This window comes from Rattus norvegicus, chromosome 14 (genome assembly GCF_036323735.1).
Source record: "Rattus norvegicus strain BN/NHsdMcwi chromosome 14, GRCr8, whole genome shotgun sequence".
Taxonomy (NCBI): domain Eukaryota; kingdom Metazoa; phylum Chordata; class Mammalia; order Rodentia; family Muridae; genus Rattus; species Rattus norvegicus.
In genome coordinates, this window is record NC_086032.1 from 41,121,085 (window position 1) to 41,143,247 (window position 22,163).

The 22,163-nt window shown below is 45.6% G+C and overlaps 1 protein-coding gene across 2 annotated transcripts in view; it reads left to right on the forward strand.

Annotated features, from left to right (window-relative positions):
* Positions 1-21,488, forward strand: part of Bend4 (BEN domain containing 4) — a 36,367-nt gene extending 14,879 nt beyond the window's left edge. Inside the window, exons 3-5 of one of the 2 annotated variants that reach the window (XM_006250982.5) lie at positions 7,510-7,598; positions 12,933-13,173; positions 14,677-21,488. In XM_006250982.5, the coding sequence (XP_006251044.4) occupies positions 7,510-7,598; positions 12,933-13,173; positions 14,677-14,894 (548 nt within the window). In that variant the 3' untranslated portion in view covers positions 14,895-21,488. The remainder of the gene's footprint in view (positions 1-7,509; positions 7,599-12,932; positions 13,174-14,676) is intronic. The other variant, XM_039092733.2, reaches the window with a different exon arrangement.
* Positions 21,489-22,163: the final 675 nt, after the last annotated feature.

The following is a 22,163-nucleotide window of genomic DNA, read 5'->3' on the forward strand; positions in this document are numbered from 1 at the left end:
ACACTCGTGGGGAGGGATACAAAAATCCCATATTAATATTTCATGCCAAGGAGTGCAAACCATACCCTCCCCTATGCACCTCTTAGAAGAAATATCCGAGAAATCTCAGATGTCTATTACAATTATTTTTAATACAAAGTCCATAGATACTAAAATAAGGAAAGCTATGGAAGAGGTGTTTGTTTGGGTTTTACTTTTTATTTTTTCCTGGTTTTCAGGCTGGCTGCTGGTTCACTGTGTAGCCAGTAATAGCCTTGAACTCCTCCTCCTGCCCCTGGTATACTGGGGAGTGGTTACTAGGCTGTCTGCTCCTCTACCCAGTGTACATGGTGCTAGAGAATAAACCCTTCATGCATGCTAACCAAGCACTGTATCCCTGAGCTTGGAAAGCTGTCTTCAAGATTACAATGTATACCAATTACAATTACTTTAAATTTGTAAGTACCAAATATATAGGAGACAGTTTTTAAATTAACGTATTTACTGAGACAGGGTCTTACTGTGTAGCCCTGGCTACTCTGAAATTTGTTGTGTAGACCAGGCTGGCCTTGAACTCACAGAGATCTGCCTGCTTCTGCCTGAGAAAGGGATTAAAGGTATGTGCTATCATACCTGGCCTTATGTTTTCATTCTCTGCATATTTGATCTTTTTTAAGATTCCACACATAAGATAGATCAGTCAGGGGCTGGGAAGGCTCTGCAGTGAAGAGCTCTTGCTGCTCTTGCAGAGGACCCAGGTTCCCTTCCTAGCACGCAGATGGCAGTTCACAAATATAACCCCTCTGTCAGGGGATCTGACTCTCTGCTCTGGCCTGCTTGAACACCAGGAACACATATGATACACATACATGAAGGCAAACACTTACAAAGTAAAAATTAAAAAAAAGAAAATACATCAGACAGTGTTGTCCTGTCCCCTCAGTTCACTCATGCCGCGGCAGACAGGAAGCTCTTTGTGAGAGCTGAATAATACTCCACTGAGCACGGCCCTTCACTTGTTTTGCTGTTGGGGGAAGTCATGTCTTTCCATGTCACAGTAAACACCGTGCAGGTTTCTTCACACAGTGGTAATTTTGTAAATGTTTTTAAGACTAACTTATTTTATGTATACAAGTACACTGTGGCTGTCTTCAGACACACCAGAAGAGGGCATCAGATCCCCATGACACATGGTTGTGAGCCACCATGTGGTTACTGGGAATTGAACTCAGGACTCTGGAAGAGCAGTCGGTGCTCTTAACCGCTGAGCCATGTCCCCAGCTCTACAAGGTGGTAATTTTATTTCCTTTGAACATATTCCAAGAAGGAGATTCCAGGTCATACAGTAGTGCTGTGCTTAACTTTAGAAACCTCTGTAATCTTTTCATGAGGTCTTCATTCTCACCAACTGTGGACACCAACACCGGGATGTGTTACCTTTTGATTTCCCATTCCAGGGCATGGAAAGTGGGTTTGAGTTTTATTTTCCTTGTTACTGACTTCTGAATGTGTGTACCCCTGTGCTAGCTCTTGCCTGTGTTGTGTGGAGGGGGTGGGGTAGGGAAAGAGATGGAGAGGATCTCTTACTGGCCTGTAGCTCACACTAGGCTAGGCTGGGGACACTTAACAAACCCCAGGGAACTGACTTTCTTCATCACACCAGCCCTTTACATGGCGCCGGGTCTGGAGCCAGGTCCTAATGTTTTTAAGAAAAACATTTTATTGACTGGGCCAACTTTCTCTGGTAGGAATTTTATACTTTCTGGTCTCATGTTTAGGTCTTCACTGTAGTTTTTACTGGTTAGTCTAAGAATTGGTGGTTGAGTTTTGTGAATGGTATAAGTTTTCAGATTAATTTTTTTTTTAACGTTCAGTTTCGAGTGCTGGAGAGGTTGCTCAGGGGTTAGACCATTTGGTGCTCTTGTCCACATCAGCTATTTCATTTTGTCTTACGGACGAGGAAGTGGACACCTAATGGATGGGAGAGCAGCTGTAGATGGAGAGTTATGTAATCCAAGCCTCTGACTTGGGTCCAAGCTGTAACCCTCCACCTGAAGTCAGTTCTTATTGTCAGGGTGGTTACACTGTGTGAGTTGGCAAACCTGTACAAGGTGGCAGTCCTTGTACCAAGCTCAGGCCGTACTAGAGCCTCCTGTGCAGTGCCTTCAGCTCGTGAGTATGTGACCTTGCCTGTATCGTGCTCTGGGCACTTCAGCACCACAGTGGAGAGCCAGTTCAATAGTGAAATCCCAAACAGAAATATAAGGGACAGCCCTAAATAGACCATGACTGGGACACTTGTTTCCAGCCTAAGAACTGAAACAAGGCGGTCACAGCTGGGACATTTGTCAGGCGACTCAAATTCCAAAGTGCTCTGCACACGTCTGCAAATGGCTTGCAAAAGTTCCAGTTTGGGGAGTTCCAAGCATACCTTAGCAGGCATGCAGACTTGCAAATACAGAATCCAAGAGGGAGTCCTGACTCACAGTGACAGATGAGGGAGCTAACCCCTGGGGTCCCATCGTGTCATTATCTAAGGCCAGACAGGTAAATAGGTACCTAACCAGTACCTATTTACCAGTGTGGACCAGTGTGGGCTGGAGGGACTTTGTACAACAGAAGCCCCTGAGAGTAGCTGCAGCTGTAACTTATGTTCCTTGCCATTGGTCGCTGTGACTGGGGCAGTAATTGGACTATTCTGAGCCTTCCTCAAAATAAAGTTAACAGTATTATAGGAATATTGAAGTGTTAAATTCAGCAAATGTTACCAGGAACACCAGTATCACCTTGAAGAGAAATTGTTCCTGAGGCTAGAGACTCTGCTTGGCAGTTAAGAGTGCTTGTTTCTCTTCCATAGGACCCAGGTTCAGTTCCCCAAACCCACATGGTGGCCCACAAACATCTATAAGTCCAATTCCAGGGGGCCCAGTATCTTCTGACCTCCACAGGCACCAGGCACAGACATGGTGCACACACACATATGCAAGCAGAACACTCATACACATAAAATAAATCTTAAAAGACGAAAGAGAGGAAAATTGTTACTGCTGTATGTAGGGCATGTCCGTAATCCAAATACCAAGAAGGCTGGGGCAGGACAGAGTCCAAGACCCTCTTGGGATACATAGCGAGACCCTATCTTAACCAAGAAAGGACCTAAAGAGAGCACAACTGTCGTGTGCCCAGCAATACAGAGGCTTGAAAGATCCCCCAAATTATAAGCAGTGTTGGACTTCAGAAAGGGGTCACGGAGCCTCAGATTTGGGTTCCCTTGTCACAGAAAAGTCTTCTGGGGTCTTGTTTGGGGAAATAGGGTTCTTTGACTACCTTTATAGCTGAAGGTGACCTTGAACTCCAATCCTCCTGCCTGCTTCTCACAAGAGCTGAGATTACAGGACACGTACTGTGCTTGGCTCTCTACTTGAACACCTTTGTAGACTCAACCCTCAGTGCATACAGTACACCAAGGGTCCAACCTCACTGGACAGTTGTGACTTCTGGACAAGCAGATACTTGTCCTAACCCCTGTTCTTTCCACTCCCAAAACATGTTGCCCTCTACTTGAGAAACTCCTGTGCATTCTTAAGTGTTCAGTTCAGGCAAGGTCCTCGTCATGGAGAGATTCTCCTAAATGCCCCTGCACTCACCTGGCATACTTATGTTAAAGTTGATTTCAGGCCTGTGCTCACCTGGAGTATGTCCTTATCTCCTGATGCCCTGATAAGGGGAAGGCTCGCATATGGTGCTTGAGGACAGAAACGAAGCCTACCATCTTCTCGTCTCAGTTTCCGCTGAAAGAAGGCATTTTCTTCACCTGAGCTCCAACCATGTGACTGTACGAGACTGATACTTAATGCTGATCATTTGATTTAAGTTGTTTCAATTCAGGAACTTATTTTATCTTGGAGAGACAATACGATTAGGCTACTTGAAGATTATTAAACACAACAGATAGCTGGGATTGTCAGTAATAAAAAAAATTCAACATTCCTATAAAATGATTGAGTGATAACTTTGAGGGGTTTGAAGTCTTTGAGTAGCGAGGTAGATAAAGTAGTGCTTGAGGAGTAGAGGTAAACTGACTTTAGCTGGGTGTGGTAGCATCAGTCTGTAGTCCAGTCATTCTGGAGACTGAGGTAAAGGGTGGTGAGCTCCAGACCAGCCTGGGCTACATGGCTAACAAATAAGGCCAGTACACTTAAAATTATTAGCTGGAGGCCACCCACCCTTGATATGTATGGGAAAACCACAGCTGCAACAGTTTCTTTGGAAGAAGAGCCATGTGTGGGAGCTCAGACCACACAGGGAATGTCAGAGTCAGCTCATAACCAGCAGTTACCGTGGAACAGTGTCCGTGGAACAGTTACCGTAGAATGCTAGCCTGAAGGTGGCTGTTTTCCCTACTGAGATAAAGCAGCCTTAGAGACTGGGGGGAGCAGGGCTCTCTTTGCTATTGTCCCAGATCTTCCTGTTTCTACTTCCTTCCTCAGATTATGTGATGAGCAGTATGGTGCCATGTTGTTCCTTAGAGGGAAGAAGGCTAGGCTAGCAACATCGGTATGGGGCCAGACACTAGATATATCTTGGATTCTTTTGTGATCCTCTTTTCTTTCCTCCATGTTTTTTCTTTAAGATTTATTTATTTTATGTATATGAGTTCACTGTCACTCTCTTCAGACACAGCAGAAGAGGGCATCGGATCCCATTACTGATGGTTGTCAGCCATCATGTAGTTGCTGGGAATTGAACTCAGAACCTCTAGAAGAACAGCTAGTGCTCTTAACCGCTGAGCCATCTCTCCAGCCCCTTTCTCGGTGTGTTTATGGGACAAGATGTTACCTTGAACTTGTAGAGGTCCTTTCCTCATTTCCCAAGCTCTGGCATTACAGACGTGTACCACCACACACAGTCTCTCCTTTCAGCAGAAGGGTCTATATTTCTCTTCCTCCTTTGTTTTCTCACTGAAGCAGCAGAATAAGCAAGGGAACAAAGGAAACCCACGCAGTGGGTCACAGGTTCTTCACCAGCCAGAGTAAAGGTTTGCTTAAATTCTCACTGTGCCCAAGAATACAGTTCTGTATCAGGCCTCTAGGAGACTCTCTCTCCCTTGTAGAGGCCGTAGGAACGTGGCAACCAGAAATGAACAGAACCTTGCAGGATGCACTGCTCCCATCCACAAGGAACATGCTCCTTGCTGGTGGTTTTCCAGTACTTTCTGGCTGCAGCCTTCATTGCTCATGGGCTAGCCTAACAGTGCAAATGAGACAGATGTATTCCTGTGTCAGCTCACCGGTCTCCATTTTCAAGATTGACTACGGGTTTGTTGTTGTTGTTTGTTTTGTTTCCCACAGAAAACATCCATTCTACAACTTCCCTGTGTAAGTCTAGGCAAGTGACCACAAATGTGCTAGCCCAGAGTTACTCTGCACAACCCTATAGGGAATGTCTGGCAGACTGTGTCTTGGGAGATGACAAGGGGAGACTTGGAGGGTGGGAGAGGGTGGGAGGAGGGGAAGTTCAAAGATCATTTCAGAGTTTTAAGTTTAAAAAAATGATTGTATTTATGTTTGTGTGCACATGCAGGTTCCTATAGAGACCAGAGGAGGGCACTGGGTGTAGAATTAACAGCAGTTGTAAGCTGTCCCAAACCTGGGTCCTCTGCAAAAGCAATAAGTGCCCTTAGTCGGAGCTACCTCTCCAGCCGCCTACCTTAGTCTCTTCGTTAGTTAAGTTAATTGTGAGCACATTCCTAGTCTCCAGGACCTTCAGCTTTGTCTACAATGTCAGCACACAGGACCCACTTACCTGTGAGCTCTGGACACTGGAAGATGTACGTTCAGTGCCCTCCTCTCCCAGCACAAGTCAGCTGGCCTGGTTAGCACTTGCTTCTCGTGCAGCCTAAATGGATGCCTGTGGGATGACAGGGAGTGAGCTTCCAGCCCGCCATGGCTGTATAACCAACACTGTATGAATCAGAGGCAAGGGACAACTACTTCAGAGGTCTTTAGACAGCTTTCAGTGGCTGTTAAGTTATGCCCACTATAAACAGATTTTAAAGCACACACTAAGTGTATCTCTTACCTAAATACTTGGGACCAGAGCTGTTTTACCATTTTCTTCACTTCGGATTCAAGGATATTTACATATACATAATGAGATGTCTTGGGGTGAGGCTTAAGTCTAAACGTGCCATATATGCATGTTTCAGATATACATTTTACATATAGAGTAATACATACATATAATTCAATTAAGTTTACTTTTATGAAAAATGTAATAAGCCTGTGCTTTAATTTCAACCACCATATGAGGTCAGGTGTGGAATTTCTCACTTGTGACATCATGTTGACGCTAGAGAACTTTAGATTTGAGGGCAGTTTGGACTTGAAATAAAAGATGTTCACCTTGTGCTGCTTTTCATGAGAGCAATAATGGGAGGAAAATGATAGCCGCCAATAATCCACAGCTGAGCTACGTCACTATGGCTGACACCGGCTTCTTTCCTCTACTCTCAATACACACATCAACAGCATTAAACTGATAATGAATTTCTTATTTTATAATCTGCCTTGTAAGTATTTCTGGCTCAAATTTAAAATTCCACAATCTCAAAGCAAAGTATGGGTCAAGGGAGGTTCACTTAAAACCCAGTCAATGAGAATTTATCATTTTTACTGCAGTTCCCATACCAAATGCAGGCTTGCGCCATGCACTTGTCACAGGACATGCCCATTTCTTTCCCACCTTTGTTGCCTTAGAAAAAAAGAAAAGATTTGGTATACAGCCCAGGCTGGCCTGGACCTCACCATCCTTGAGCCTCTCCAGAACTGGCGTCCGCCACCATGAGGGACTCTTTTGCTCTTCTGCCATGACTACTCAAAGCCAGAGGCATATTCCCAGCACTGCATCAACAAAGTGGGTTGAACTTTTAGTTGGTTGATGAAATTAGGGGCATCAGACATTTTCCCCAAATACTTTGTCTTTTGGTTTCTTTGAACAGTCCTGTAGACAAGGCTGGCCTCAAACTCAGATCCACCTGCCTCTGCCTCCCGAACGCTGGGGTCAAAGATGTGCGCCACCACTATTCAGCTACGTTTTTAATTAAAATTTTTCATATAACATATATTGATCATTTTCCCTCCCCTAACTCCTCCCAGAGCCTCAAGTGTGTGCACCACTATTCAGCTACGTTTTTAATTAAAATTTTTCATATAACATATATTGATCATTTTCCCTCCTCTAACTCCTCCCAGAGCCTCAAGTGTGTGCTCCCAATCTCCCAGGGAAAAAAAAAACAAATAAAAATCAGAATAAGCAAGCAAAAGGCCAATAAGACAAAAACAAAATGGGACAGAAAATCCATTAAAAAAAGACATGGAGTTTGTGTTGTGTTGGGTTGGCAGTACTCCTGGGCATGGGGCCTGCCCTGGAGTGTAATTGATAGACCCAGTGACACTCCACTGGGGAAGCTGATTTCCCCTTTCCCAGCAGGCATCAATGGCAAGTAACTCTCGGTTTTCCTCCTCACAGTGCCCTGCCAGACCGTCCTAGATTACCTAAAGACAGTGCTGCTGCACCACAACCAGCTCCTGCCGCAGCCCGCCGAGCAGCCCACCGAGGTAGGAGTGGGCCTTCGGGAAGAGGGATGCAGGCTTGCAGGCAGAACGTGCCTGCTCAGGCACGGCCTGCTGACTGGGAGCTCTGTGGGCCTGTTACTGTGGGCAGCATTCTGTGGAGAGGAATCAGTCACATGCAGGTTTAATTTACAAACATCCATCTGCCCTCGGAAAGGAAGGAGAAACTGCAGCGTAAATTGCATAGGCAAATCTTCCCTGTCCTTTGGTGCAGGGAACATAGGGATGCAGATGAGGTCCAGCATGCCTCAGCTAGAGCCCCGTGCTGGGTGTCTAACACCGACAGTGTCCCAGACACTGTGACACAGTGCTCTCATCCTTTGAGCTATAGTAGAAGTCTCCCATCCTCTAGGGCAGTCATCTCTTGATGCTAGGGATGGCAGATGACATTTTCCTTTAAAGAATTATTTATTTATGTATAGTGTAGCTGTATATTGTACACTGTAGCTGTCTTCAGACACACCAGAAGAGGGCATCAAATGCCACTATAGATGGTCAGGAGCCACCATGTGGTTGCTGGGAATTGAACTCGACTTCTGGAAGAACAGTCAGCTCTCTTAACAGTTGAGCCATCTCTCCAGCCCAATAGACGACATTTTCACAAGATATTCAGAGCTCGGTCTTGAGTATGCTATTGCCCCACGGTTTGAAGACTTTAGAATGTGACTTTGAGTGTCCCTCAGTTATTGTGCTTCCTTATTAATCCATCACAGTGAGTTTCCAAAGCACCCTCAGGCAGCACGCCCATGCCACACGACCCTTAAACTCTGCTCACCCCCTTAGCATTCTAGCGCCTCTTGGAGAAGGTTCTCCTTCATGCTTTTTAAGTGATTGAACGTGTAAGACTGGGCTGTCTGCACACTCTCCACTCTGTTTCATTGCCTTTCTCCCCCTCATAACATCACTACCCTCAGTGCTCCCAAGTGATGTCAGGAACCAAACCGCACCCCAGCCCCTCCCCAGCACCTTTCCTCCCTATCTGGCCTGATCCCTCATGGTCTTTCCTCATGGTCTACGTGTCGGTCGGTGCTGCCTCATGGCTCCCTGTCCTCCATGCTTATGACCTTTTCATCCACCCACCGTGAGTTACTTCCCTCTTGCTGTCCGCTGTCTCTCAGTTGATTTAGGCTGCTCTTCCTCCTCCTGCTCCTCCATCGCCCCTCCCCTTCCTTCTCATCTTCCTCTTCCTCCTCCCTCTTCCTCTTCCCCTTCCTACTTCTCCCCCTTCTCTGCCATGTGAAGGCTAAAAGGTCCACAGAGCTCGGTTTCCTATCACTGTTCATTGCTAGGACACCCAACCTGCCCTGCCTTCCTTCTGTAAAGACTTCACCAAACCCAGGCAGAAGCTCCTATTACTTGTCTCCTTCCTGGTCACCCTTAGCACTTTTTAACCTCTCTCCACTTTGCATAATGCAAAGTTTTCTTTGCAAATTAAAGATTAAGCCTAAATTAAATTCCATAGTTGAAGATCACAGTTGCTAACTTTGCATTCTGTGGTTTATACAAAAGTGAAATGAGTACTTCCTCCAGGACATGACTGAAAACCTGTGCTCATTATAGCACATTGTGAGTTAAAATTAGAATTGGCCAACTTGTAAGTCTGTGCCTATGACTTCCATTTGGCTACTAGTCTTTGAAGACAGTGAGGGTTGTTTACAGTGTTTCTCAACAATAGGCTAGGGTTAGAACCTATTGGTGGCTAACTGACGTGTGTAATCAGCACCCTCAAAATAGAGACGGAGAGGAAGGCTCAGCTGGTGAAGTGTAGGTGCTTGCCTTACAAGCATAGGGCCTCACTTGGATACCCAGACCCCCACAAGGAAAGCAAGTATGGTTCATGGTGGCATTCAACTGTAACCCCAGCACTGGGAAGGCAGGGACAGACGTGCTAACCTCTAGTCAGCCTACCCAGTCTGGGTGCTCCGGGTTCAATGAGGGACTCCGTCTCAAAGTTACGGTGGAAAGTCTGGGCATAGCGGTGGTGAATGCCTTTAAGCCTTCAATCCCAGCACTCAGGAGGCAGAGGCAGGAGGATCTCTGTGACTTAGAGGATAGCCTGGTCTACATAGTGAGTTCCAGGACAACCATGGCAACAAAGTGAGACCCTGTCTCTAAGAAAAATAATTAAGGTGGAGAGTCAGTTAAAGAAAACCCTACCATGGAGCCCTGCCCTCCATGTGCAGACTGCACTCAGGGCCCCACACAGAGACATAGGCCAGGGACTGCCTGTTTTCCTTGGATGGGTCTATTTAAACTTTATTGCCTGCCATCATCATTATTACCATGCAGTTTTTATTGTCATTTCAGGCACCTGAAATTTTTTCTCATTTTTATTATTTATCACATTTCTTTTAGCTACGCTAAAACAGTATTATAACACCCATCTGTAACCCACAGGGCATTCTGAGTTGTCTTTGGGGCTATAAATTACTGGTTCTCTTTCTTCTGTTTCTTGATGAAAATTCACTCCAAATGTTAATTCTACTTTTTATAAGACCCGTGTTTTATGTTGAGCTGCTGTGGTTTGGAATTGTGCAGGACTTTCCTACGATTTTTCTCAGAGATTTGAAAAAGAACCTGTCCTGTGGGTTGCCAGCTCCCTAGTCACAAACACCCTCCTCTTGAAATAGTTTATCGGTGTAGCTCAGTATTAACGGATGGGTGAGAAACTCAGCCTTCCACCCCATCCCCCAAGTTGGGGTTGTGGCTCGTGGAAAGGATACATACAACCTTGGTAAAATGGAGCCATAACCTTTCCTTGCAGGTAAGCACCCAACCCTGCATTATTAGATCATTGTTACTGTTATTATTATCATTTAGTATTGGGAAAATAAGCGGTTCCGGAAGCAGCTGGCAGTTTTCCTCTGAGGCTGGAATGAGTGTGTTCACAGGCTGTAAGAGAACAGATTTCTTTTTTAACCATCATTTTTAGTTTTCATGTGCGGATGCTTTGCCTGCATATACGTGTGTGTATGTGTTCATACAGTGCCCTCGGAGGCCAAGGAGGCCCATGGGACAGGATTTGTCCATAGGCGGGAGACGGACGTACACCTTAACCAGAACTCATCGTTTGAAACTGTTGCTTGCTTTGTCAACACTTTGAGACAGGATCTCACTCTGTACTCATAATTGTCCAGTATCTCCCAATACAGCTGAAACTACCCTTGAACTCCAAGCAGAGGGTTGCAGATGTGAGCCCTTGTGTTTGGTGAATATGGTATTTTGGTCCTATTTTGACAGTAAAGAGCTGAAGTCGATTACCCCTCCCCAGGCTGGACCCATAGCGCCCAGCTTTATAATTGAATGTTGGGTTGTTTGTTGGATTTTTTTTTGTTGTTTTTTCTTTTGTTTGTTTTGTTTTGTTTTTTGTTAATGGGTATTTTGTTTGCCTGTATATATGTGGGCGGTTTGTTTACCTGGTTACCCCAGGCACTGGGACTAGAATTACAAATGGTTCTGAGCTGTCATGTGAATTCAACCCAGGCAATCTGGAAAAGCAATCTGTGCTCTTAACATTTGAGCCATCTTTCCAGCACAGCCCCTCCGCCATCCTAGACTTTATAATTGTACTACCTTGGGCGAATGCCTCAGGCTCCCCATTAATTGTTCAGGTAATAGTACAGCTGGTTGGTATTAAAGGGCTCCTGCAAAAATGCTTTAGAATGTGTGCTTCTGAGCCAGTTTGCAGTCCACCCACATAAGGCTCCACCCACTGCCTGGGTTGATGGGTCCATCCACTGGAGATCCACTGAGTCCCTCCCTTCTTCCATGTGCATGACAAACACTGCATTATTTTCCCTTCTGCACCTACCGTACAGCTCACCACCACTTCACTTAGGAGCCATGTGCTCTACCCCAGGCTAGCCGCTTTGCCGGCCTACCTGGCTTCCTGGCTCCTTCCTCCACGTGCTGCTCAGGACTGCACACACACTGCACTTTTAGCACCTCCCTCTTAAGGGCAGCTGGGCTGAAAGGACCTGTGGAGCCTGGGCTCCTGCTGATGTCTTATCACACATGTGCACAAGATTGCAGAGCCAAGGGCTTCGTAAGCCACCGTCTGTTGGCTACATACGGCCAGTGTGGGAAGTTTCCCTGTTTTGAACTTTACTCCAAAAAAGTTCAGGTAGCTTTCTCAAGTTAGGAAGACATAGAACCCAGTTCTATGTTTAAACCCAGACTGTCTCTAAATTCAGTACACCACCCATAACCTCAGCTCCCTTCCTTAAAGGAAACTAAGTCGCATTGTCACCTTCAGGAAAGTTGGGTGCAGAGGGATGAGTGTCTGTGTGCTGTTCAGTTGCTGATGGTTCCCTGGTCAAATCCAGTCCCCACTGTCCTGCTGGCTCTCCTAAGAACACCTTCTCCATGGTTAAATAAGCAAGCACTTTCTCAAATAAAACCCTGTCAGACCCAAACAGTGCCAGATTTATAACCTGTAATAAATTTTCAGAGTTGTAAAACTGAATGAGTTTCTCTCTCTCTCTTTTTTTTTATTTTGTACACCTTAATTACTGGGGAAGTACATTAAAACTGAGATCATGGGTTAATTAATTTGTCCTGGACTATAGAATTTTATGGACAGCCAGAACTGAAGCAATGGATACGTGGGTGCAGTTGACTAAACATGGCTTATAAACTACAGAGGTCCCCTAATTAGCCCTCTGCTGCTGTTTAGCTGGGGGGTTTTACAGCAGTCATAAACTAGGAAGGTGAGAAGTAAGAGCATTTTGGCGGTTGACACAGCCGCTTTGCAGAAGCTACCATTTGAGAAGAGCTGTTTTGCTTTTTTTAGTTTTCTCCTTTTAAACCCACTCTTTTCATGTTTTCACTGTAACACAATGACAGCCATGTGTTAGGTGCCTTAAACACAAGCCGTGCCTATTAAAATAGACCGCTGGCGCCATTCCTCTAAGAGCGGAACTGCCAGCCAGAGAGGATGGTGAGACCTGTTTGATCACACCCTTCAAAGTCATCCTTGCATATTTAATAGATTGAAAGAGAAAGTTACAGGTTACATTTAAAGAGTGTTCCCTGTCATTGGATCTTGACACATTTTAACCTACCTGTTGAAATGCGAGTTATAAATAGCTCCTCTTTTAAAGGTGTTCATTATACCTCATTGGCTCTTGTTATAGAAAATGCAAATGTAATTTGAAAAGTGCCCGTTCTGAGTGTGAGCAATTACGCTGCTCCTCAGTGCCCGGTTCATTGTCAGCGCAGCCACTTGGTTAAAAAGCATGTTTGCCTTTGAAATGGAGATGGCTTTGGCTTCTGGCTGGCTGGCTCGACAGGTAATGAGAAAATATTTTTCTGTTTCAGGGAAGCAAGCAGCTGTTGAACAGCTATCCTGTGTACATAACGAGCAAACAGTGGGACGAGGCTGTGAACTCTTCCAAGAAGGACGGGAGGCGGCTTCTGCGCTACCTCATCAGATTCGTCTTCACCACCGACGAGCTTAAGTACTCATGCGGCCTTGGGAAAAGGAAAAGGTCAGTGCAGTCAGGAGAGACAGGTCCCGAAAGACGCCCTCTGGATCCAGTTAAAGTCACGTGCCTCCGAGGTACTGCATCCTTCCCCTCAGTGTCACCATCCGTGATCCCATTTCACTGCATTGGCTGTGGCTTCCCACACAAGTGTTCAGCCGTTACCGTATTTTTTTTTTTAATTTTTGCACCGAGATCTTGTAAGCTTCATGTGGCCCATCTACTTGGTATTGAGAAACTCTGTAAACGAGTCTTTGCTTTAGCCTCGTTCTTGAGTAATGTCCAAAGGCATCGCATAGCACCTCATGTTTCACGCTTTCAGTTCAGATTTCCTTTGCTGCCAGAGAAGGCCACATTCAGCAAAACTGGAGCATAGGGAGATACACAGAGAGAATATGTGCTGTTCATCCTGCTTCCATGGGCCTCCATCCAGCTTGCTTGTTAGGAATACTTACAAAACCTACTTGAAGTAGGCTTCATCTGTAAAACCTTTTCAGCTTAAAAAAGGGGGCTGCTATGTTCAAAGCTGAACTTCTGCTTTGATAACACAATTCGCTGATATTTTAGGTAATTTCTTTGGTCAGTTGCAGGTCAGGCAGAGGTTGGGGAACTAGCAGGTGATGGAGCAGCTTCCAATGAACACAGACACGAGGCCACCAGAGCGCTGCCCTGGAACGTAAAGCAGCAGGCACAGTAGCAGGCCCTGCAGAGTTCAGGACCAGTGTCACTAACCAGAGCGACATGTTTATTTAGTTTGGATAGGCATCCAAGTTCTTCCTAGTAAAAAAGTCCCAGTTTATTTAATATACGTGGATTTGTATTGGTTTGACGATTAGAAGGCTTGTCTCTACTCAGCCTAGGATGTAGCCTTCCCCTAGACACTTGAACTCTGTAAGCCCTGCTGCCTGAAGAGTGCATGTCCTGGGTTCCGTTAGCTCACCCCACCAATTGCAGTTGAACAGAGATTGAAGGCTGGGTGCATGCATGACTCTCAACCATCCCAGATGATTCCAGTGCAAGTGACCAGAGCTGGGGAAGCTCACTTCCACGGGGTGCATGCATTCACTAGAATAGCGCTGTAAAGCAGTCCAATGATCCAGCATGACCAGGCTTACAGAAATTTCTAGAATCTATCTTATTTAGCTAATTGGCCACACAGTGCTTCTTATTCCCCAACATCATCATAGGTGGTGGAGTTGCTCACCAAGATGCACAGGCGTGGGCTTCTTATTTGTGTAATAAACACTAGAGCAGCCATATCCCTCCTGGGGAGATGATTCTCAGTAGGTAGAACGCAAGCCTGAGGTCTGAGTTCAGGTGACTGAGGAAAGACACTTCAGGCAGACACTTTCTTTTCTACAGCAAGCATTCCCTAGAGTGTAGGTGGCTTTGGTCTTGCACATGAGAACACCGGTGTGGGGTAGATTGGATGTAGTGAGTGGCGATGTCATTGCATTGCTCTGGACCTCCATGTGACTTTTCTGATCGTGCCTCTGTTGTAGGTTAAGCTGCCTTCCTATCGTCTGTCAAAAAACCAGCTGTTTTTTCTCTCTTTTTTACTGTTGTTTCTATTCCCACAGAATTCATTAGGATGCACTGTACCTCAAACCCTGATTGGTGGATGCCCTCGGAGGAGCAGATAAACAAAGTGTTCAGCGATGCCGTAGGTCACGCCCGACAAGGGCGGGCAGTGGGGACTTTCCTGCACAACGGTGGCTCGTTTTACGAAGGGATGGATCACCAGGCTTCCCAAGATGAGGTCTTCAACAAGAGCTCTCAGGATGGGTCTGGGGACTAGCGGACAGAACCTAGCAGTGGTGTTTTGGTTTTTTGTGTAAGAGCTCCAGTTGTGAATGTCCATCCCCTTGTCTCTTAGAGTCCAAAGCATGGTATTCCGTCATACTTTACACATTCTTGACCCACTGCCACAGTTCCCAAATACGAATCCACTTTAGGATTCGGGGGGGAAATGAGCAGCTGCAGTAGATTGGGGTGTATTCTATCACAGAGGAGAATGTACAGTTAACATGAAGTCATTACTAGCTGGTCATTGAGAGTGACTCCAGCCCCAGATCTTCAGGGAAGCCTGGCCTCCTGAGCAGAGCTGGTCTCCAGGGAAGGTTCAGTTGGTGTTCCTGCACATGGGGGAAGGGAAGACAAGCAACGCGTATTTTCTTTAATTCAAGTAAGCTGTCTTTCATTTTCCTAAGACTTGGTTTTAGAGTTCTCAGCAAAGACACAAGCTAGGTGAGACTGTAAGCTTCCATCTGTTTTAAACTCTTACGATAAGCCAGAACAGAGGCCATGTCTGTAGAGGGTACTTGATGGAAGTCAGCTATTTTTCTGTTCTCTTACACGCAAAACTCACTGTGTCAATCAGAAAGGCAACCTCATTGCTGTGGTTTACAAGCAGAGATTCTCTTTACATCTTTAGGAAACATCCAAAGATTCAGACCCATTTTCAAATGCCTCATTTCATAAGTTCTAACACATAGCCTTCCATAGCCTTACATCATGCTTTGTTGACACAATGCCAGGGTGGTGGGTTCACTGAGAACCTCTACGAGCTAGCTATTTGGTAAGATCAAACACAGGGCATGAATGACAGTATCTGCTGTTGATAAAGGGTCGGGTATTGTAGACACGTAGCTTCAGTGCCGTTCTGACAACTATGCAATGGCTTATGGGTGATTTCTCTGAAATTTGAGGCCTTTTTCTGGGCTGAGTGAAGGTTTAGAATATATAAAACTTCTGTTCCCCACTGTCATGGATGAAAACACCTCAACCAGCTGTGCCTCTCCTTTTCCCACAGTCCCTCTGTGGTCTAAGTTCTGAGTTACTGCTCTGCTTCCCTGCTTAATTTGCGGCATCCATGTGAGAAGTCACACATGTTAGTGATGTCTAGTAAAGGCTACAGAGGTGCTGGAATTGTTCCTGATGAAGGTTAAACTTTTGGACATGAGGAGAAGGCTAGTTTTATTTTTTTTAATCCCTCCCTCCCCCGTTGGCTTTGTTAAACAAATCAAGATTACTGTGTTCTTTGTGGAACCAAAAGCTAAATGGGCAGCATTTATGAAAATTATGAATGCCATCTACAAACACAGCAAAGAGCTTTGAAATGGGATAGAAATTCAGACTGAGTATCCATTTAGAAAAGGTCTGTATGGGAGGCCAGTTTTGTCAGAATAAATCAGACATCCTTTATATTCAGTATTTAGCATCGGATTTTGAACAAATCGGCCAAACAGTTTAGAAGTAAAAGAAATTAAACGAGTAAATGAGATGTCATTTACATGGACCGAAGACCAGTGTCTTTGGCTGTCCAAGAGAAAGGGATGTTGTTTTCTTAATTAGGAAAGCTGTCTCCGGATAGCATCCAGGACAGCATGTTGATAGCTTCTTGCTGGTCTGGGGCACTCACTATCATCTTGTTTAAAATCCTCATCTGCAGCACTGAAGACGTCTCTCATTGCTGTTTATCCACACGGCTGAGCCCCGTTCCTCTCTTTGGTGGTTTATTTACTGCCTGCTCAACCTCATTGAGTTTGGTCAGTAAGTGTGAAAAGCTTTCTTTGGTTGTCCTGTAGTCTTTAAACGATCCATCGAGTTTTCTCGTCCACAAGTTTGCAACTCTGCCTAAGTATGGAAAGTTGGCAGGAGCAAGGCTCATGGCGCTGGAGCTTCAGAGCCCCCATGTGAGGAATCAGGAAGACCCCATGGAGTGATCCTCCTCCACCTCTTTAAAGGCTCTGATCTCAACACCAGCTCGGGGTGCCCTGGGATAAGCTCTTGTCAGTGAAGCTTCTCATTGTCATCTGCATAGGCTGGTACTAGTTTTAGTTGAGCTTGTGCTGTGCTGTGCTGTGCTGTTCAGCCTACATCACCTTCCACATCAAATGTAGCTTTAGAAGAGGGTATCTAAATCATTTGTGGGTACCATACGACTGCACCTCTCAAGCCCACTGTCGGGTCAGGGTCAGCAGCTGGAAGAATTGATCCTTGATAGAGGGTTGCATACATCGCTTTAAGTCTTCCACTTCACTTGTCGAGGTTTTCTGGTCACGTGATACAGTCGTCCTGATTCTGCTTTTGCAGTCTTCACTTCTGGTCTCCTTAACTTCAGGGTTTTCCCAGGTCCGGGCTTACCGATTTGGTTAAACTCCCCAGCTCCGTTGACATGTGAATAGGAACAAGACTTTCTTTCCTACTTACATAAAGAAGGGAACAGCGTATAGACAAGTAGGCAATGATATACTCCACCAGGGGCTTTTGCCGCTTGCCCAGATGTGCAAACGGCAACATCTGCTCCCTCTACTGCAAGGTCTAGGTAAGAAGTGCAGAGCACTCCTGATGGGCTGTTGTCATTTCCATCTGGTGACACGCTTGTCATAAACTCCACAGTGACAAGCACTGTTGTGGGAGCGCTGTTCAATAGGATATTGAAAACGGTATTTCTTAGTGTGTGATCCAAGGTCTGGGAAGTCTGACCTAGGAGGTCTCCAGTGTCAAGAAACCTTAGGTGGAGCCCGTCATCACCCACCTGCCATTACGTCATCAGTCTTGCACTGGGCCGCAGTTCCTCTTGCTGCTGGATATGTTGACCCTGCTACAGCCGTAGTGCTTAGCAACTGCTTTTAGGGTACAGACTTGCAGGTTGTACCTCTTTCCAGGAAGTTCGAGGGAACATTCTGTGCATCCATCTTGGAGCATTTTGGCCACCAACTCTTTGAGCCTTTGACTTCCCACAAGTATGGGGCAGGGGCAGAAACCTGGCTGCTGTTTCTGCCACTTGAAAGGACATCTGTGTCAGGCTTGCCACTGCATCTGCTCTGTCAGCACTTTCCCACAGTGGACATGATACTGGCTGTTGTCCTCAGCATCCTAGCCAGTCCTCACAGGTAATGACAGGAGGACCTGAACGCCTCAGCCCAGTCAGGTGTTCATTTTTCCTGCCTGTTTATGTGATTTCTGCTGTTTTCTTCAGCTCAGTTCACCCCGATACCAGCAGTCGAACATTGAGGTTTGCTTCAGCATCCTGCTGGCTCTTTCTTTGCCTTTGTGGATATCCAGTTAAGGCTGGGCTGCTACTCAAGTCAGCCTGTGAAAGGTGTCACTTCTGAGAACTCACGATCAAACTGGCTACCCTGATTTCTGCACATGCCTTTGGCTTGCTCTTGGAGGTCTGAAGATGTTGTCTGTCATTATTCTGGCAGTAAGACACATGGCTTCCACAAGGCAAAAGCTAGTCCTCTGTCAACTTTTAGAATTACCCGAGCCACTCAGTGTTGGTTGGAAGTAGACTTGAGTTAAAAATATCTCAGGATGGATGCAACTGTACCTTGTCCTTGGTGAGGAAACCGTGGTTGCCAGGCTGGCGTAATTAAATGGCTTTTTCATCAGTGATTAGGCCGGTCCGGAGTCCCAGCATCAGAGGCTCCATAGTTAACAGTGACGCTTTCCAAATTAAAATGCTTTCCCTCTCATGGGGATTTAACTCCCCAGGCACAGATCTTGCCAAGAGAATGATGAGCCCTCAGGGGATCAAGACCAGGAACCTGTGGAGGGGAGCAGTGTTTAGATAAGGCCCCATTTCTCACCAGCCCATTTGTGGGTGTTCAGCCTCTTGTGGTATCAAGAAAAGTGTAGCTGTTTCTACAAGTCCTTAACCCTGTTCCTCATCTGTCACAGCATTTAGGAGACTGTCACCATGTATGTGTTTCATAAGGTTTCCCCAAGGCAGAGAGCAGAGGAGTAAGAGGGTTGATCTCTTGGTGAGGTGTTGAGGAGTGTGTGTCCCTGCTAGACGCTGTGGTTTATGTAGACTGTCCCTTACCCTTCAGTGATCAGCATCAAGGCGAGGCCTTTGTCAGGATGATAAGGAGACACAGTTAACTACAATCTTACTTGACACAGCCACTCTACACGGCATCAGGTGATCGGCACTGACAGCAATAGGACTGTGGTTTCCATCCAGTCCAATAGTGATTCTTGAATTATTTGCTGTTTACACAAAATTTACACAATAACTCAGACTTAGGAATCTGCAGGTGTGTGGTTTCTACATATCCCTGCCATCTAATGACTTGTGCCTCTCATGCAACTCTGAGAAAGTGGATGGCATGCACTCCGTGGGAAGATGTGAGTTATGTCTGGAACCCAAACATCGCCCTCATTTGAGTTCTGTGTTTTGTGGTACAGGGGTCAACCATTATTCAGTATGTGCTCTAGACTAACCCTGACATCCACTGACTACCTCCTGAGTTTCTGTATAAACCAGTTACATTTTTTAGTTTAAAGGTCATTTTTGGTGACTTAGAAAGAATTTTAAATGTATCGTTTCCTCAGCTAGTGCTGTATCATCTCACAGTACAGATCTGTGTTAATTTGTGACAGGTTTCACGTGTGGGTTTGTAGAAGTGTAATAGAGAGTGGCTTTGCACATACGGTGTGAGTCTTGCTGCTGTGTGCTTAATGTGGCGACACTTGCCAAAGCTGCTTGGCAAACACGTCAAAAGGGATGCTTGAGTCACAACTCAAATGCAAATGTGTCGCAACAGGAGTGTGTGTCACTATGATGTATTTTTGTAAACACAGTGATGGCCTCTTTCAGTCATATAAGTACTGGATAAAAATAACCACTGGAGGGAAATGTCACTTAACTGATGGCAAAGCTACTCATACTGTCAGCCAGGGGCGTGTGTGTGTGTGTGCGCGTGCGTGCGTGCGTGCGTGCGTGCGTCATGGAGAGGGAAGAATTGACATCAGCAATATGGAGGGCAAAAGTAATACCCCATCAAGTTAGAGGCCACTTGCACTCCCCATAGTATATGGATTTTAGGAAATATTGAGAGAACTGGAATTCTCACACTAAATTACTGGCCTTGTCAGTTTGACTACTGAAGGCAGTGGATTACCAAAAATTTTGCTTCTAAGCCTCCATAGCTGTCAGTAAGGGCTATGTCTTGTTGAATCACCCCTTTCACCTGTTCCCCAAATTGCAATGAAAGTGATATGCTAGTGAGACGGACTCACAAACCTGGGTCACTCTGAACATGGCAGCAGTACAGGCAGGCAGATGCGCCTCAGCGTGCTGTAGGAGATCACTCCCATAGCAATAGTAACTACACCACCTAAGTGTGACTCCTGACTCCTGCTAGTTGCTTCCTCTCCTCTGCTTGGACCTCACAGCTGCCCTAAGAGCTGTTCCTGACAGGGCGCTCACCTGAGCCTTCTCAGCTCAGTAAGCAGAATGGCCTCTTCTATCTGTGCCCGTCAGGCATAGTTCTCAAAGTCTGCCAACACTTTGGAGTGAACGTTATTTGATTTTCTGATGCTATCAAGGGAAGGTTGGCGTTCTATCACTAAATATGCAGGTGCTTAAATAACAAGCTTGTGAAGCCTCCAGGCCTCTCGGGCCGGCATGAGGCGTGCCCTGAGTGGCATCCTGTGAGGGAGACCAGAAACCCTTAAAGGAAGTGGGCACATCAGGAGTCTAGTCCCTCCCACCTTTCTAGATCCCCTGTACAAAGATGCAGGAACAAAGGAAGACTTTGGATCTCGAGATTAGATCATTCACGTGACACCTGGTGATAGCTCTGGCTATTGGCCAGTGTTCCCCCTCTGTGTGGCTGATTTTGCAGCCTCTGGTGACACTTCCAGTTCCGTGGGACGTGAGGTTTTAGTTGACGATGTCACTGTGAGAACGGTAGAGGAGACTGTAAAGACTATAGTGACCTGTTGGGTTTGCCCCTGTAGTCGAAAATTTAACATCCTTCAAACGCATGCCAAGGTCACGATGAGCCTGGCTTGTGCCTCGGGAGCAAGGCCTGCCGGAAGCAGGCGGAGACTCAGTCACTGACCAGCCTGCCCCTGCCCTGGCTAAGCCTTGCTTGCCCTCATGTTGCTCCTGTGCAGAACGGCATGTAGCAGCTAACACTGGGGCCAGTTGCCTTTACTCTATTTTCTATGATGAATACTTGTGGAGAAACTGTGACAAATCCATTGATCCTGATATTTTTATTGTTGGAGTCTTGTGGCTTCTCTGAATAATTTCTATTTGATTGTACTGTGTAGAGTTCATACACACTAGGGATATGTTAAAGAAGCTAAAATGCATAGTATAATATAGAATAGCAAAAAAATTTTTGTGAACAATTTATATAGAAGAGTGAGTTGTTTTTTAAGTGTTAGGCCATTTCTTTTAGGAACCTAAAACGTTTTAAGAGTTTTTTAAACATTCAATATTTTTAATTATGAGAGACATTTGTTACTAGAGCTGATTATTTCGGGTGTTCTAATTGGAATATTGATTTTCTTACCTCATATACCTCTAGAATGCCACATGTTCTGTTGGGGGTAAAATTGCACAATAAATGTCAAGTTATCTGTTAAATGTTTTAGCTTGACTGTTTTCTTTGTGTGTGTGTGTGTGTGTGTGTGTGTGTGTGTGTGTGTGTGTGTGTGTGTGTGTGCATGTTCACATGTGGGCTACATGTGTATACATTGTGGGGTCCAAGTTGATATCAACATTTCCTGTGTTTCTACCATATTATTTTGAGGCAGGGTCTCACAGTCAATCCCAGAACACACTGATGAAGCTAGTCATGCTGACTGGGGAATCCCTTGTCCCTGCCATCCAGACCCAGAATCACAGGCAGCCACCACCTTGGTGAGTCTAAATCCCCTCAGGTTGATAGTAACCATCACACAACCCAAGAAAAATCATAATAGGTGGTAGACGGTGGTGAGGAGTGAAGCAGTGCAAATACTTCTGTCATGAGATAAATGTGACGGTCTTTACTTGGACTGTGACATCACTAGGGGCCAGAGTGCAGACAGCACAGCATTACATGGGTGAAGCTTGACAGTACAGCAAGTGAACAAAGTGGACACACACACACACAACAAAACAACGGCTATTCTACAGCTCCACTTGTATGAAATAACCAGGAGAGTGACAGCCGCAGACAGGCACCGCTTAGAGTGCTTCTCAGCACACTGTTGAGCTGACTAAGGAGCCCAGTGTAAATGGTTATAACTCATACAGTACATTAACCCAGAGCCTGAT